Source organism: Salvia splendens, unplaced genomic scaffold (genome assembly GCF_004379255.2).
Source record: "Salvia splendens isolate huo1 unplaced genomic scaffold, SspV2 ctg475, whole genome shotgun sequence".
In the NCBI taxonomy this organism is placed as follows: domain Eukaryota; kingdom Viridiplantae; phylum Streptophyta; class Magnoliopsida; order Lamiales; family Lamiaceae; genus Salvia; species Salvia splendens.
In genome coordinates this window covers 1-18,773 of record NW_024599129.1, presented here as the reverse complement: position 1 = coordinate 18,773, position 18,773 = coordinate 1, and the positions used below count along the sequence as shown (strand labels likewise).

Below are 18,773 nucleotides of genomic sequence, written 5' to 3'. Positions count from 1 at the left end.
AACCCAAGGCAGCAAAAGGAATGTTCCGAGTGTTGTTATAGTGAGAAAGATTGCACATGCAGTTCACATATTAGGGATCGGGATTTGCTTCAATAGCATTAAGAGACAGCTATAAAGAGCCCGGGCTATATAGAAATGGCTGTACGCAGAGAATCCGTGCGTGTGAGGGGAATCTGTTGGATAAGACAGCAGCGAAGAGGGGAAAAGGTTGAATACAAGAGCAAAGATCCATCATTCAGGGCTAGAACACAGAGTGAACTTGAGTACAAATTGTTGGCGGATGTTAAGTTAAGTAGTTTCCTACCTTTTCGTCGGAAAAGACAGAGATCTACTAAACAAAGAGAACAGTAACATGTTTGACTAGAGAAGCCAAGTGATCCTCCCGAGAGACCTGATCCATTGCCCGAACTTTCATCAAGACATAATCTTGTTTCAGTCAAAGATGATGATTACTCCAGTAAGAGTCCTTCATCCGTAGCTCCAATACTACGCACAGATGAAGTTGAGAACAAATGCATTGACCAGGAATGTGAAGGGTTGAAGGAAAAGATGGTGCAGTTAGGGGAAGAAACTGAGCTTGAAGAAAGTTTTTTGCCTTCTGTTTCTAAAGGGGATGTTGAAAATGGTGATATGCCAAGCCAACCCGTAAGGGAAAGAATCATCAAATACACATTTCAAAGGAAGCGCAAGAGAGGAGCCATGAACGAATCTGAAATGAAGGTGTCACTGTCACCTGAGGTAGAAAAGAGAAATGAAGTTGATAAAAGCACTCGTAAGAATCAGCAGTCATCCAAGGCTAGCTTGTTGTCAGAGTCATCCCGAGACAGTAGGCGATTGGCGCAAGTTGCTCGTCAGGTTAGTGAATGAAAACCTCTCAACTACGTTGCTTGTTTCCTGTTTGTGCATCCACTTGCCTGTTCATAGGAATATGTATTTTGCTATGAAGCATTTACTTCCTTTCTGTTTTTCCTAGTTCTCTTCTTATCTGATGAGTGCTGTATCATTACTTTCATAAATTTAAACTCTTTATTGTTTGCACTTAATCACCATTAAGAGATGGTTTCAATGACTAGATCTCCTCTTATATCAATATTTTTTGTATCAAACTCTAAACATCTTTTAAATGTCGCGGTTAATCAATCTTGACACTTGCTTATTACTTGTTCATCAATTTGGCAGCTTATATCCTTGTCTGAGAAGAAGTGGTGGCATTGACAGGGCGTTTCGTGTGATCGGTGTGTTTTGGAAGAGAGATGATGACAATCACTTGTAATCTTACAGTAGTAAGTTGCATTTTCAGAGTGACATGAAATATATAATCTGGTTTCCCAAGAATCTGTAGTTGAAATATTTTCAAAGTTAATCTAAAATAGTGTTTGCATTCTTCAATATGTATTCAATATTCATATTTTCTGGATGAAAAGATATGTCAGTCATGAGTTTTCACATTAGAAAAGTTGGATCTCATTTCACAGCACTATGTACATACAAATGATGATATAGTCATCATCCTAAATCAAGACAGATTATCACTACATATGAAAATGGATTACAAAATGCATCTACTCTACAACATTTTGAGCCACCGCTGCCGGGAGCAACACCGGCCAAAAGGCGGTCCATCGGCCATTTCTTCATATCTTCTCTCATTGAGTTGACAAACATAGCTCAAAACATTCTTGGTCAGGAAGAATGATGTCTGAAAATCCTCAATCAAGCATGAACCTGAGGAGGGATTTCAGCTAGTGGGTTCATCACTATAACCCCACGCCCCCCATGGAGGGGACGCCTCCGGTTCTGCAACAGAAACCCTCTGCCACTGTCTTCGTTCTTACAAGGAATGCTGCCAGCTGCTGCAGTCGATGGAGAGGTTCCGCAAGAGGCAGACAGCTCGTGTGTCTTTCTGCGCAGCTTCAAGCTGAGGAAATCTGCACCTGGCAGCGAGCAGCACGAAGCTCCATTTGTAGACATCTTCCCTGTGGAGGCGGCAAAGTCATACGAGATCTCATCCAGCGTGAGCTCTAAACCGTGCACACGCGCCTCCAGTGACTGAATGCCTCTCTGTGAGCTCCCAACAAATCTCTGGATTACAAAACAATGATAAACAAAATCAGCAAATCATAGCTGATAGAAAATGTAGTACACTTAGCAGACAAAAATATAACTACCTGAAGAATTTCCAACAAATTCGACTGCTGATTTTCAATCTGAACAAGCTGCTTCCTGATCAGAGACAGGTCTTCACAGTCACTCTGATTCCTACACATATCTCCGGTTTCATTACTAACTACAACACTATGATCCCGCTTCTCGTAGCTCTCACTGAACAGCGCCCTTCTGATTTCCGGATTCTCAAACCGTCTCCTCTCCTCTCCACACACCCCATCCCCACGCTTATATCCAGAAACAGGCGTGGCAGAAGAGCTAATACGAGCATCATCATCAGCAGCAGAAACGTCTACTTTCGCGTTGGAGGGCTTCTTGCTATCCAATTTTCGGAACATTGGAGGACCAGTTCTGTTCCCATTGCTCCCTACAGAAGCTCTCCCCCTTGCTGCAGAAGCAGCAGAGCCATGCTGGCTAATTTTCTTCACTTGTGAAGATGGTTCTGTTTTCGAGCCAGCCCCAGTTTCTGCATACCGCCGAATCAATAAGAACACAATGAGGGCAATAGGAAACCAGAAAGAAAGTGAAATGCTGAAATCAAGTTATGTTAAAGATCATACCTTTAGATGAAACCTCAGCCGTTGGATCAGGAATCTCCTTCCAAGCTTCCACCATCAAATTCATACTCTCCCTCGCAGCCTTCACCTGATTATCAAAATCACACACACACATTACAATTAACAGAATCCAAACCAATAAAAATCCGATCTTTATCCAAAAATCAAACCTTATCAAATCGCCTAGCTTCAAAAGCCTTCAAGCAAGAAGCTTTACATTCCGAGAGCGCATCTCTCTGGCTCTCCACCGCCGCCACCTTCATCAACGCCTCCGCAGCAGCCTTCCTCGCCGCCAATCCTCGCTGCTTAAGAACTCCACCAAACACTTGATCAAATTCCTCACTCCGCCACTGCTAAGCACTCCCTCGACCTCAACAATGCTCCAAAAAGCGCCAAGATCGCACCTTTCGCCTTGAATCCATCGCATTTCGCGAGCTTCTCGAGCTTGGGCAGCAGCCTGCGGAGGCTCCCGGCGTCGGGATGTGGGGAGCCCTCGATTACCGCGGCGAGGCACAATGCGGCGCCGTTTTGGGCGCCGGCGTCCTGCTCGGAGAAGAGGGACTCGAGGAAGGGGTTTGCGAGGAGGCGAAGGGAGGGGAGGGGAGGTGGGAGGCGAGGGAGAGGGCAGCGGCGACGCAGGCGGCGCGGACGGAGGAGTCCGGGTCACGGAGGCGGCGGCGGACGGAGGAGAGGATTTTGGAGAGGTGGGGGGAGAGGGCGTCGCGGTGGGCGACGGCGAGGACGGAGAGGAGGCGGAGGCAGTGGCGGCGGACGGGGGAGAGGTCGGAGGACTCGATGGAGGTGATGGAGGAGATGAAGGAGGGGAGGGCGGCGCAGGGGAGGCTCCGGGCGATGGACTCCAGCTCCGCTGCGGCGGCGGCGTGGGTGTCCCTGTCGGAGAGCTTGTGGAGACACGTCAGCACGCGTTGCTTCAGCTCGTGTGCCTGCGCCTGCTTGCTGGAGCCCGACATTGTTGTTTTAGGAAGGAATTGGAGAGTGATTAGGTTGGAAGCGGTGGCGCCGGCGGCATCACGGTGGTTGGATTTCGTTGGGCAGTTTTTTTTTTACTGGTTTGAGGTGAATGGTTATATAGGAGTAGAATGGAGAGGTAAACGACGTCGTGGGGTTAGGATAAACGGTGTCGTATTAGGGTGGTCTTCACACCAGTGGGCATATGCTTGTGAATTAACTAAAGCACTAATTATGGAGGGTTTTTGTTTTAAGTGGTAATTGGGGGATTAAGAAATGAAAATGAACTGGACATTCTTGTGTAGAATGTTTAATTGTTTAATGACTTTATTTAACTTGTGCACCATGACAATATTTTAACAGAATTGCCACTTCTCTCACGGACTTATATGTTGTATGGACAAACAAATATTTTTTTCATGCTATTGTATCTCGAAAAAATTCTGAATATGAGAAAAACTATTCAAAACGGCATCGCGATTGATGTTTTTGAAGTTCAAATGTTTCCAAATACATAAAATGGACAATAGTACTAATAAATAACAATAGTGTATGCATACACACCAACATTATCAATATTTATTACCATTTGCATGTTTAGAAAACTAAAATGGACTACAGTAATAATTTAATAAGCAACAATAGTGTATGTACTAAGACACACAACATTATCATACATATATATAGGTGATAGTTGCATAAATTAAATGCAGCAAAAATATTGGTGAGAGTGGCTAATAGCGTGACAAAAAGCTACAGGTTGATTTATGCATGTGAACTTTAGCCTTTAGCTGTAATTAAATATTAGTATGACTTTTAATTATATTTCCTTTGTCAATATTTACTCCGTGACATAAAGTTGGAGGGCATGGATATGTTCGAATCTAACTAGAGACACCAACATAGCTGACTATATAATTTTGATACGTTGCTGATAAATTATACTCCTTATGTCTCCTAAAAACAGAATTTTTGGATACGATACGAATTTATATGTAAATTTGGACGACATGTTTTATGATTCACATTACATGTTTAATTTTTTGGATTTTCCATGTATCTAAAGCCGTCCTAAAAATCTAAACTTGATAGATATATAGATTGGTCCTAATTTAAGGAATTAAATGTGGAATTGAGGAACTATTTAGTGGCAGTTAAAAGCCGTTAATTGAGCATAATAATTTCATATGAACTAGGACAGCATAGGGGTTAGTTAACTAACACAATTTAATAGCAATCATGGTGGATCAATTTTTTCTTCGTAGGTCATTAATTAGAGTCATGTGGTTCAATCCCTATGTACCCTTTTATATTTAAATAAAATAAAATAAAAATATGAGTGAAAAGGTTAACCAATTAAGGAGCATCTTATTGAACTCTCAACTCACCTCAATCATGTTTTTATTTATTAGTTGTGTGGAGCCAAGTTGCCAGAGTTTGGTTTTTTCGTAGTGCTTTTCTTTCTGCATGTTGTTAATGTTGCTTTTGTTTGATTAGGTCACCTGTGTTGTTTTCTTTATTTTGCTATTAGTTAGGTTTTTTATATTGTTTTTTTGTTTGGATTTATACGGTATGACTCTTGATCTCTTGTCATAAATATTTGCTTGCCGTTGTCTGTTGGCTCAAGCCCTTTTTCCCTTAGTAAAAAAAAAATTTAATTACGGAGTATAACTTTTTGCTGTTGGGATGTATTCCATTCTAACTAAATTGTATGCCAAAAATTAATAGAAATAAACATATGAAATTTGTTTGAAACAATCACTTCTAGGTGTAACAAAAGTGTGTCAAAACTCATAACTATGCAATGAATAATTCATTTAATTCATAGGTAGAGTCGAAAACGAGGAATGCCAATATATCACATGGGATATATTATTAGGTAATTCTAGGAACATGATTTGTTGGTTGAATATATGTACTTCAATATTGTGTCAACATAGGAGTAAAGATTATTGAATTTTGGTAGTAGACATAGTCCTTTCAACCGAACATATATATGGTTGAAATATATAGGTCATTTAGGTGAACCATCAATCTCTCTCTCCTCAATTTTTGTATGGCCTAACTTGATCATTACACCCTCATTAATTTCATAGATAGAAAATTATCATAAGAAAAAAAAATAGAAAAATGAAGCATGGCATGTGGGAGTGGTTGGAGGGTAGAGTACAGTACTAGAGTTTTCTTGTTGTTTAAAAATGAAATTTAAGAAATTGCTAGTACTTTTCTCAAGATACATTAAATACATATATACACCTATATTTGATAATAGTAAATTTATTCAGTGAATTTGATATTTTGGCATTGAATTGATTTAGCTCTATATATATATGAGGGTGATGTTTGGATGATGCATTTAATTTTGGATGTGAAACTTTATTTGATTTATTATTTATAGATATGTGGTCATCACCATGAAGAGGTTGGAAGATGGTTACAATTTACAAAAACGCGTGAAACAAATGCAATAAATTAAAGAGGAGCAAGCAATTCATCATTTCCATGCATTTTGCACAAAAAATTTACAAATCCACTCACTCACTGAATTATGAGTTTTTCTTGATGATGACTTCACAATTTAAAGTATCATGAGTTTACCCTATTTGCTATACGGTATATCTATGTTGGTGTTTCATGTATTCATTCATAGAGTTCCTCATAAAGGAAAGAAGCTTTAGCATCTTCAAAATCAAGAAAAACATGTACATGAAAATAGAAGACCACTAGCCTTATCCCATAAAAATATGGCAATTAATTTGGTGACACAACCTTTCCAAATTCATATCATGCTAAGGGCCACTACAACTTAGCACTTGTACAATATTTGGATATTGGTCATTAACTTGTGTGTCAAATCATGTAACTTTATATTTTAGTCAGATAAACCTAATATTTAAGTATCTTGATATGTGATATATACAATGGGAGGCAGTATAGATACAAGATACATGTTGTGGATGTGGACATGAGTCCAAGATTTGAAGAATGGGCACATAACATGGGAAGTCTTGATCCAAACAAATGGAGCAATTTAAAGAGACAAAAATCTAGTGACTGGGGTTTTTTTCTTCTGGGACATGGGATTCTTATCCTTGCACATACATGCATATAGTCATTCAGCTAGCATGCATGTGGTCATAAATACATCTGTATATAGGCAGTGTTCTATGAATAATTAAATCATAATGCATAATTAGGGATAAAATCTCAACCATTAGATTGAAAAATGGATAGATCAGATTTTGAATACACAAAAGTCATTTTTTAGATCATTTTAGTTGTAACACAATTTTATAGGTGGCGGTTCGGGTTTCCAAGATAAATTATAAACGATTAATTTTTAGGATAGAGTTTATAGATATTTTATTCATATTGGGGTTTAGTTGACTAATTTATTCATGATATCCATCTAGGATTGAATTGTTGGATTGAATCTCATGAACTAAACCCCTATAAATTTAATCTCGGATACAATCTTGCAAACCGAACACCCCCATAGTATATTAATTATGTGTACTTAGCGAGAATAAGGTCATTATGGAGCCGTATTAGGTCATTACATGGCATAATTTGATAAATACTAGTAGTACTTAAAAGCATCCTTATGGAAAATTATTAAATACGGAGTAGTCCATAAAATGATGTGTCAGTGTGATATATTGCGAAAATAAAAATAAAAAAGAGAACCCTTCATTGAAATAATAAAGGACCTACTAGTTTTCGAGAATTTTCAGTCTTGTAGTATCATCAAAATATTACAATTTCACATGCCAGCAAGTGCACAATCATGTTTTAGTCTTTGGACCCATTTTAAAATTCTCTCTCAAATTTGGCATGATTGAATACATAAATTATTCGTATCAAAAGATGTGACGATCGATGATTGAATACTAATTTTATTTTGTTCAAGATAATTTCAATATATATGTATCCAACGCTTTGGGCCGGAAACCATTATGGGTTTCAGGACCCCACCTTCATTGCGGGCTCTGAGGCCCATTAAGCTAAATGTTTATTTCACTTTACAAAATAAGGGAGAGATGGTAATTTATTAAAAAAAAATCAATTTCATAAAATGGGCAACATCTTTGTATCTCTCACCAAAAAGTGAAGTAACCAACTCATAATCATAACTAATTCAAAAGCTACAAGATCTACATTGGATTGTGGTAAAGCAAGCAAGAAAAAAACATAACTCTTCTCCTCCTCCCTCTTCATTCCAAGAGGCGTTGGTACCTGCACCAGGCAACAGCGATTACGTAACAGAAAACAGAGGCTATGATGCTTCCACCGACGGTCCAGAGCCATTCGGGCATCCCATATAACTTGGGGTCGAAGAGCTCGATGCCAATGTTCATGCCAAACACCCCAGTCAACGCCACAAACGCGCCCACCACCAAAGTCGCTGTAGTGAGCACCACTCCCATTTGCAGGAGATGGTTCTGCTTGTCATCCAGCATTATGTTTATGTAGTCTTCTGTGTCGTCAACGTACTCTCTCAGCTACCGAAAAACTCATCCAAATTAGTGTCTTTTCTATAAACTGTACAAATTATCACATTCTTGATATTTGAAATAAGAAGCCTTACAGCGGATAACTTGTTCAACGTGCCTTCAATCTGTACAAAATATGCTTCTAGAATCATCTCGAGCTCCTCCACATCGAGACTCTTGATGCTAGAACTTTGCATGCTCGGAGCTTGCTGCTCGTCAGCATCATCAAGTCCATCTTTGTCTCGAAATTAGCCCTAATTATCAGAACATTAGTTACGTGAATTTGATTAAAGTATGGAGTAAAATGGAGGTTTGATTTTGCCATACTGATCTGCTTCCTCATCTACCATGTCTTGCTCTTTGGTAGAAGAATTCTCAAGCGCCTCCTCCTCCTCTAACTTCTCTGTCAAATACATCTCTGCCATATCTTCATCGTCATCGAGCAAATGCTCCACTCATCCCTCACCTACATTACTCAGCCATTTTCAAAGGTTATGGTGCTGGAAAAAAAATTACACCAGACAGATTATTTCTACTGAGAAACAAACGTTTCCGATTTGTTCATGTCTTACAGATATCGATTAGCCCAAAGTTCTCAAAAGCAGCAGATGAATTTATCAAGCACTCCAATGGTCAAAACTACCCTATTAGTTTTTATAGAACTTAACTGATGTGTGTGTGTGTGTTTTACTTGGGGATGGGAAACAGTGGGGTTGTGTACTTAGCAAGCACTCCAAGCATGCATAAGGTAATGGAAATCTGTAACAGAGTTCATCCAGAGCAACAGTAGAAACCGAAGAACCACACAAACTCAAGCTAGTTGAAAAAGCATTTAAATCCGAAAGAGCTCAAACCTTCTGCACACGCCCAGTTATTGCCACCAAACGGCTCTTAATATGTCGAACCCGATCTAGATTGAGAGTGCTAATCTTGGAAGTGAGCTTATCCAATGCTGGATGAGCTTCTTGCTCCAGTCTTGTTGCCTAGTTCATGAGTTTATACACACAACAACACAAATTAGTTACCAAAATCTAGACTAAAAAACAGTGTTAATTGCCCAAGAAATCTAGCCATACTTCATCATCCAAGCTACTGCAGGTAGCCTGGAGGCATGCCTCGAGGGCAACAAATTCGAATGGAAGAATCTTCAAATCGTGCACGTTCTCTCCCGTTTCCTCTGCATTCCACTCTTCTTTCTTTTGTTGGTAAGTATAAATTTGGTCACCACCATCTGCCATTGGTTCCGGCTCTTTCGAGCCATAAAAATCTGTCCACACTGGTTTTTTGTTTCCTTCCTCTCCAGACTCCTTCAACATCATTTCATCAATGAGTGAGAAACTCACCACACCATATACAAATGCAGAAGTATATACCTAACCATCATACCTCTTTCAATTTTATCCTGAATTTTACCAATTATTGTAGTACCCAAACTATGCAAATTTTGTCTCAAATTTGACACGGAAATATGTGTAGAAATTTCATAAAAACAATTATTAGGCTTGGTTCGATGTCATGGAATTGGAGCTGTGGAATTGGAATTAGAGCCCACAGTTCCAAATCGATGTTTGTTATCGCCAAATATCTGAATTTTGAATTGAATTACAATTCCAATTCCTCTCAAATCCACAATTTGAATTAGTATAAAATTGTGCACCTTCAAACACTACATAAACATAACAGACACGGCACACACAGTCACAAACTACACACACAATACACCTAGACACACTAGATAATATTTTCAAATTCCATTTTTTTACCAAACAAAGGATTTGGAATTGAATTATGCCCTAGAATTCTACCTCCAATTTCAATTCCAATTCCTTTTACCGAACAAAGTCTAATGCAACAGAACAGAACAGAACAAATTCAACTTGCAATACAAAAAAAATCCCTAATATTCACAATACACCATCTCCCTCCCCAATTCAACCAACTCAAAGTCAACGACGAGAGAGAGGGAAAACCTGGCTGGATACGACAGCCTGACGATGGCGAAACACTTGCTGAATTTTATCGACAAAAGGAGTAAGCAAAGGATCTTTGGAATTTTGAAAAATCATCTCTCGAGAAGTGATGATCGACCTGATATTCTCCAAATTGACGACGATCGCGCGCTCTCGGCCCAAGACGGTGGAGGGATAGGAGAGAGCGGGGTCGAGCATGCGGAGATCTCGGCCGGGGAGACCAGTCCGCTGCATGATGGCGTGCTTGCCGGCCTCCACCACCTCCGCCTCCCCCGCGGAGTTCACCACCAGCCACGCCCGAACCCACGCCCCCTTCTTCCTCGCTCGCCCCGCTTCCGCTGAATCCACTGGATACTTCATTATTGCTGATTTCGAATACAATTCGTGACTCTCAACCCAATCTTCAAACCCTTTTGCATGAAAAATTCGACTTTTTTTACACTCTTTATGAATCAGCTGGTCAATCCTTAGGCCATCCACAATGGGAATAGCCCAGCCATAGCCTAGCCACTGCCACATCATCACCACTAAAAATCCTTCTACCACATCATAAATAGCCCAGCCATAGCCTAGCCACATCATAAATAGCCCAGCCACATCAATAGTCACATCACTAATAACAATTATATAAAATGACATAATTAACAATCACACAATATACGGAATTAAATTTACGCCACAAAAACGAGAAAATTCACTAATATTAATAAAATTTAAAAAGTACATTAATTAAAAAAAATTACATAATTAAAAAAAAACTAACATCGTGCAGTCCTCCGCGCCCATAACTCTTCAATTAAATCCTTTTGGAGTCGAATATGAGCCTCCGTTTGGCGCATGTCGGCATGTGCTTGGAGGCGGCCGTCTTCATCGTGGGGTACATTAGGGGCGGCTACGCCGTGGTTTGGACATGCTTCATTATCGTCGTTGGCCCAATCAGTCAGTTGTCCACCTTCATCTTCGACAATCATGTTGTGTAGGGCTGGCAATTTTTGACACGACACGATAACACGACACGAACCGGCAGGAAAATAATGGGTTTGGGTCAGAGCTTATTGGGTTCGTGTCCTTATCGGGTCGACCCATTAAGGACACGAAAATTTCGTGTCGTGTTCGTGTCGGGTTCGTGTCGGGTTCGTGTTATCCGTTAACAATATGTGTTCGTGTCGTGTTCGTGTTATCCGTTAACAAATAATATTTTAATATTATTAATTCTTATTATTTTATTTTTAATAGGTTTAACTGTTATCAGGTCGTGTTGTTATCGAGTCGTTATCGTGTGATCTCGTGTACGTGTTGTTATCGTGTCGTGTTGACCCGAATTGGTTCGTGTCGTTAATGGGTTCGTGTCGTGTTCGTGTCGTGTTCGTGTCTGAGGGTTTCGTGTCGTGTTCGTGTTCGTGTTTGAGGTTTTCTTAATGGGTCGTGTTCGTGTTTGTTGTTATCGTGTTCGTGTCGTTATCGTGTCGACACGATAACGACCCGACACGCACGATTTGCCACCCCTAATGTTGTGCATGATTATACAGGCGTACATTATATCAGCAATGCAGTCGACGTGCCACAAACGCGTTGGCCCCTTAACTGCCGCCCATCGAGCCTGGAGCACACCAAATGCGCGTTCCACGTCCTTGCGCGCCGACTCCTGCCGTGCCGCAAAGTAGGCCTTCTTCTCATCTCCTGGGCATCGGATCGTCTTCACAAAGACGGTCCACCTAGGGTATATCCCACCACTACTCCTCACCACTCCCACCACTACCACCGGCGTTACTCATTTCTAGGTGTTGATCTTGTACAGAAATTAAGATAGAGAGAGTACTCGTTAATACAAGTGGTGCGAATGAAAATGACGGGCAAGTCGCGTATATATAGTGTTTCGGAAATAAAAAAAAATTAAAAATTCGCGCTAGGCGGTGCGCTAGGCGATCCGGACGCTGCAATAGCGCCTAGCGGATCGCCTAGCGCACCGCCTAGCGCCGCGGAACCGCCGAGCGCTAGGTGGTTTTTTTCCGCGAAATCGGCTAGGCGGCTGCAATAGTTCGCCTAGCGCACCGCCTAGCGCCGGCGTTCGGCTAGGCGGTGCGCTAGGCGCTATTGTGGATGCTCTTATAACTAGGGGTGGCAAATCGTGCGTGTCGGGTCGTTATCGTGTCGACACGATAACGACACGAACACGATAACAGCAAACACGAACACGACCCGTTAAGAAAACCTCAAACACGAACACGAACACGACACGAAATCCTCAGACACGAACACGACACGAACACGACACGAACCCATTAACGACACGAACCAATTCGGGTCAACACGACACGATAACAACACGTACACGAGATGACACGATAACGACTCGATAACAACACGACCTGATAACGGTTAAACCTATTAAAAATGAAAATAATAAGAATTAATAATATTAAAATATTATTTATTAACGGATAACACGAACACGACACGAACACGTATTGTTAACGGATAACACGAACACGACACGAACACGACACGAAATTTTCGTGTCCTTAACGGGTCGACCCGATAAGGACACGAACCCAATAAGCTCTGACCCAAACCCATTATTTTCGTGCCGGTTCGTGTCGTGTTATCGTGTCGTGTCAAAAATTGTCAGCCCTACTTATAACCCTATTTGTTGTCAAAAAAACAATTTTATTTGATAAATAAGTTTTCTCCTATCTTAATCAGATTTATGAATATTTTATTAGAAACATGTGGAAAATGTGGGAAACTTTTGATGTGGCCAAGACCTATGGCCTTTCATCTTAGGTAACCCCCAAATGCATAATGAGGTACCTTAATGCCGACCTCTCGTGTGGTCACTTCTATCCTATAAATAGGTGTGAGTTTGAGAGATGAAGTACACACTACAACAAGCATTCTCTCTTCTCTAGCTCTCTACATCCTAGTTCACATTCTAGGAGCATTGCATAGCTCGATTCTCGGAACTCCATCAAGTTCGCCGGTGCCTAGCGGGTTTGAGGTGCTTCTACACGCTAGGAGGAAGTCGTTTTATCTTTGTGGGCAATACGTCTTTCCGTGAGCACTAGCCGGGGCGTAATTTGTCTTGCGGAAAGAGGGCTTTCCTCGACTCGACTTATAAATTTGGTTTGCTTTATTTCCATTGTAATTTTCATTCCTCTTTTTTGCAAAGTTTCCTTTCGATTGTAATAGTTAGAGTACCGCTTGTACACGGCTTGAGAATTTTTTCCCACTATTTCTAACATATTTTCGGATTCAGTAATCACAACATTTATTTATTAATATTGTGTACTATTATTGTATGCCAATGTTGTTAATTTTTTCTTCTACTATAATAAACTTGATATCATGAACTAGTAAACATCTTCATTTGATTTTGAGCTTTGCATATTTTTTTACTCTGTAACAAAGCTATTTGATTACTGTGGCACAAGTCTATTTACCAATTTGGTCCGCGGTCTCATATATTTAATTATAAAAAATCTCATCCACACTCAATATTTACCAAAACACAACATCAAACCATCTAATGCAATGCCTTTTTTATTGGATCATTTTTTTCAATTTTTCCAGTAATATACTTTCCTTCATCCGAATCTTCTCTTTTAGATGTTCCACTTTAAATGATAATATTTCAAAAATTAGAAACACAACTCCTTGTAGATCCAAGCTCTGCCTTTTCTGTCACAAGAGAATTCTAGAGCAAGATGGGGAAGTTTCAGTTATATAGTAATAAGATATGCATAAACCTTCTCAAATAAATGCTTTGTTTTTATGATTTATCAGTTTTAGTGAATCTTCATCTTTTTAGCTTCAAATTGAGGTTTCACTCCATGCTAAGAGTTGATTCTGTTTCCTATATGAAGCTTCAATAATTGCATTGCTATCTAGAATTCAATGTGTGATGAATAATTGTCACTGTAGTACAATGTTTTTGAGAGCTGCCTGCTTGTCTGTAATGTTGTTTATTTTGATTTCTGGAGTGAGTGTTTGTTTTAGTTTTCTTGGCATGACTAGATTTTTCATGAGTAAGGCCATCTCTATTATTTTTTTTTACATAGATATCAACTACAGAGAGATGTCAAATCCCTTTTAGCAAGTGAGGTTTTATTGATGTATCTTGGGGTGCATTTAGCTCCACCCATATTATTCAAAAGCCAAAACTTCAATTCTTGAAGAAGGCTGCAATGCAAGAACCAGACCTATGCTCATGAGGTAGTGTCTTCCACCACTTAGCAAAAGTAGAACCCTCCAAAAACACATCTCTCCCCACCCATCCATCCCTAACCCATCCAAACAACTCCTCCTCCAGCCTCAAAACCTCACCCTTTACCTCATCATACCCCTTCTCCCTCAGCTCCTCCACCTCTGCCCAAAACGTCGTCTCAGCGCTCCCCCCGGCCCCCATCCCCTCCGCGTGCTCCCTCCACTTCTGCGTGAACCTGTACCTCTTCGGCCTCGCCTTCACCATGTAAGGCCCCGTATCCTCATTCAGCAAATGTCCATAGTAGTTCGCGATGTCCAGCGGCTCCATCAGCCGCCTGAACAACGTCCCTAGCTCCACCCACTCCTTACCCCCTCAAACCCGTCTGGCAGCTCGTATCGCTTGATCATCTCCACGATCTCGTCCCATATCCCCGAGAGCTCCTGCCTCTTCACATTGGCATTGAAGTCAGTTATGTCCTTTTGGAGTTTGAATGTGTCATAGTAGCCAATCTTCCTAATCTCACAGCTGGTTTTGTAGTCATGTATCTTTTTTAATGCTTCTTTGATGGTGTCTCTGTTGGAGTCTATTCTCCTCTGGTTCTCCATCCTCTGCCTCTCCAGCTCCCCCGCTGCACGAAGGCATAGCCTCGCTTGCGCCATCTGAAAATCGGATACAAAAGCATCATGATCATGCGTGTGTCACTAGTTATTTTCATAATTCCGCCGGTAAAAATGGTTAGCAGCGGATTAGCAGCGGCTTAAATTTCACTACTAAACAAATAGCAACGGATGGAGTAGAACATACAATGCCAAGATCATTGAGTGCAGCTGAATATTTGGAAGTGGAATGAGCCTCTAAAGGGATATTCACAAGGCTGTCTAAATATGTCACATCTTGCATATGTAGGCTCTCTTGCAATTCACTTTCATATAAAAAATGGCTCTCATCATTTTACACAAAACTCTGTGTTCTCCTCCTCAGGGCTGAGCTGAAGGCAGAAGAAGAGCAGCTGCAGCACCGCGTCCGGATTTTCCACCACGACGAGCTTCCCATTCCCGGGGCAGAAGATAAAGGTCCCGAAAGGGCGGTAAGGGCTGAGATCAACTATGCTTGCAACAGTCTCCAGCAGCAAACTGGTGCAGCCCTTGAGGATGCACGCGGCGTGGCTTGCCACGGACAGCGCGTTCCTCATGACCGAGAGGAGGAAGCCGGACGCTGCAGAGGAGTCCTGCAGGTGAAACTGTGATCTCGGGTTGAGAGACTCGAGGACGGCCTGCAGCCACCGCTGGATGCTCGAGAGAGGGCTAGGGTTATCCGTGGTACGACGTCGTGCCTCATCACAAAGTGGACGAAGCAACGGGACCAGTTCTCGCGCCCTCAGAGCGTGTGAGAAGACGTGGTTTCCGGCTAGAGGTGACCCGAAAGTTACACAGGCATTGTCTGAGAATGGTTGGGCCTTATGTGTTTCTCCAAGCACCAAATGGCGGCTAGAACGGCCGTGTTGCGCCCCCGAGGAGTGCCCGGTGAAGATGATCTGCTTCCCCTCAGACATAGCTTTCTCCACCTGAGATCCATTTTTAGTTCAAACACACTTCAATTACTACATAACTTCTAGCAAAGAGATGATTTATTTCAAAACATTTCTTAAAGTCAGAACACAGAAATATATCAGTTCACAATTTATATTAATAACATATCATGACAGAACTGATATATTTTGTGATGTCAACTGATAATAATGTATCAAAGAACTGATATGATTTTTAGTTTTCAAAGTTCTCATTTTAAAATAGTTCTCAAACCGCCCATTTTTGGCAATTAAGATCATCCAAATCAAACTAAAACAAGTTCAAGAAAACAATAGACTCCAAATCAAAGATTTTACCTCAGTTGCAAGTGATGATCTATTCAATAAGGCATCAAACCTCCTAGCAAAAGCTTCATTAACCAAACCTATCTCTTCATTGCCAACACTTCTTATACATGGAAATAATGAGACATCAACCTTAACTTCACCGAAGGGATCCCTAGTGTACCAGTCATCCACACACCATGATCCGGGAAGGCCAACAAAACATCGGTGGTGCCCGGGTTTTTTCGTGGAGGTATGGCTTCCCCTTGTCATGAGCCTTCATGGACAATTTGCAAGCCCTTTGAATCACATCCTCCCTCAAACCTATCCTCTCACCTAGCCTCTCTTCAACCATCTTCTCCTCTGAAAGTTTGTGAACAAGTTGAGGATCAAATGGTGAAGAGATGCTTGAAACTGGGATTTAGATATATTGGGATGAAGGTGTGTGGAGTTGCTGTAATTGGATGGATAATGATGATGATGATGATGGTGATGATCTTCATTGACTTGGATTCTTGCTGGACTTGAGAGTGTTCAAAATGAGATGAGAAAGCAAAAAGTGTTTGGAATTTATGTGTTTCTTCGAAATTTCTGGGAAAGTGCTCAGCTGAAGTGGTTGGTTTTTCATGCTAAAGTTGGTTCACACTTTCATAAAAAAATTTGACAAAACATGTGTTTTATATTAGTAGAGGCCCATTTCGGACCAAATTCTCCTCCATTTACACTGATTAATCAAAAAGTTGAGAGTAGAAATGAAATTCTCCGTCTTGTAATGATATATTCCTTATGTCCCATAAAAGTATATGAAAACCTTCATTTTAAATAACTTAAAGACCATGTTTGGTTGACGGAAAAGTAAAGTTGGCAAGGAAAATAATTCCTGAGAAAATGAATCCCGGAATATGATTCCTAGTAACTTTACTTTCCTGTGTTTGGAAAATATCAAGATTTTAAATTTATATTTTAATTTAAACACCAACTAAAAAATATACTTATTACTTTTTTATTTATAAAAATAATAATAATATAAAATTTTAAAAAATTTATTAATTACAAATAATATTTATTATATTATTATATTTATTATTACGATGGATAGATTAAATATGGATTTTCCATCATAATATATTATAATATAATTGTAATTATAGTTACATAGAGTATTATACTCATATATATAATAATAAATATTATTATTATAAAATATTTACGTATATTATAATTGAAAAAAATTATAATTAAAAATTTCAATACGACTTTATTGATTAATTATTAATTTATAAAATATAATAATAATTATTTATTATACGATTTATATTACTCCCTCCGTCCCCGATTAATTGTCACTCTTTGATCGGTCACGGGTTTTAAGAAATGTAAATAAAAGTTGATTGAAAAAGTTAGTGGAATGTGAGACCCACTTTTTTATGTTGGTTTTATAATAAAATGTGAGTGAAGTGAGTTAGTAGAATGTATGACCTACTTACCATTTATGGTAAAAATGAAGTGTGACAATTATTGAGGGACAGACCGAAATGAAAAAAAGTGACAATTAATCGGGGACGGAGGGAGTATATAATTATATTTTAATCATTTAATAAATTATTAATTACTATTATGAAATATTAATAAATATAGTTATAATTACGATAGTTTTAATTGTAGTTATTTATAATACTGAAATTAAGTACCAAGTATAATTTATAATTTTAAATTATTTTTAAAATATTATAAATAATAAAAAAAACTATATTATATTGCATTAAATATGTAAGAAAAAAAGAATACCTAAGAATAGTTAGGATTTAGAATCCTGGAAAGTTGTACTAACTTTCATTGTTCTCGGATTTTGAGTATTTTCCCAAATTGACTAAAAACCAAAACAAACACAGAAATTTAAAATTTAAGAAATCAAATTAATTTTTCAGGCAGAATCCTGACAACCAAACATGACCAAACAGTTTTTTTTTATATTATCCACCATAAGTTGCTATCATAGTTTATCTAGAATTAATTTACAATTAAATACATATGAAGTGAGACAGAGACTTTTTTGTTACTACCTTGTCTTTTAAAATAACTAAGTTTTAAAATGATATGGATTTTAATAAACTATTGATTAAAAATATCGAAATAAAAGATAAGAGAAATATTGTTAGTGGATAATAGGATCCATAATATAATAAAATTTTATTATTGATAGTAAAATTGTAAATAAAAATATTATGCTATAAGGATAACATATTGTTCAAAAGTTTTCTATATTAGAATTGTAAGGAATGAGTCAAAATTGAAATACATGCTATTTTAAAAAAAACGGAGATAGTAAATAAGGCCATCCACAACGCTGTTCCTCCACCGTTCCTAAACCGTTCCTTAAACTACTATTTGCGGGTCCCACTGTACTTTTTTACTCCATTCCTTAACTAAGGAACGAAACCTACAACCCTCCGTTTCTTATCCGTTCCTTAAATTACTATTCATTCAATTTCATTTTTTATTTTTATTTCCAACCCAATTCAATTAAAACAAACACACTTCATTAAAATTAAAATAACATTA

The 18,773-nt window shown here is 39.2% G+C and overlaps 2 protein-coding genes and 2 pseudogenes across 2 annotated transcripts; 1 reads left to right on the top strand and 3 right to left on the bottom strand.

The window, feature by feature from the left end:
- Nucleotides 1-135: 135 nt before the first annotated feature.
- On the top strand, nucleotides 136-1,332 carry LOC121790316. The gene is made up of 3 exons (XM_042188566.1): nucleotides 136-253; nucleotides 365-855; nucleotides 1,180-1,332. Exons 1-3 carry the CDS (start codon nucleotides 136-138, stop codon nucleotides 1,213-1,215), a joined length of 645 nt encoding a protein of 214 aa, XP_042044500.1. The 3' UTR covers nucleotides 1,216-1,332.
- Nucleotides 1,333-1,359: 27 nt separating this feature from the next.
- LOC121790317 lies at nucleotides 1,360-3,803 on the bottom strand (annotated as a pseudogene).
- A 3,975-nt stretch (nucleotides 3,804-7,778) lies between these two features.
- Nucleotides 7,779-10,545, bottom strand: LOC121790319 (magnesium transporter MRS2-3-like). The gene is made up of 6 exons (XM_042188567.1): nucleotides 10,156-10,545; nucleotides 9,262-9,492; nucleotides 9,040-9,168; nucleotides 8,641-8,651; nucleotides 8,281-8,434; nucleotides 7,779-8,194 (listed from the first exon to the last, which is right to left on the bottom strand). Exons 1-6 carry the CDS (start codon nucleotides 10,513-10,515, stop codon nucleotides 7,907-7,909), a joined length of 1,173 nt encoding a protein of 390 aa, XP_042044501.1. The 5' UTR covers nucleotides 10,516-10,545; the 3' UTR covers nucleotides 7,779-7,906.
- Nucleotides 10,546-14,170: 3,625 nt separating this feature from the next.
- LOC121790318 lies at nucleotides 14,171-16,654 on the bottom strand (annotated as a pseudogene).
- Between the last annotated feature and the right edge of the window lie 2,119 nt (nucleotides 16,655-18,773).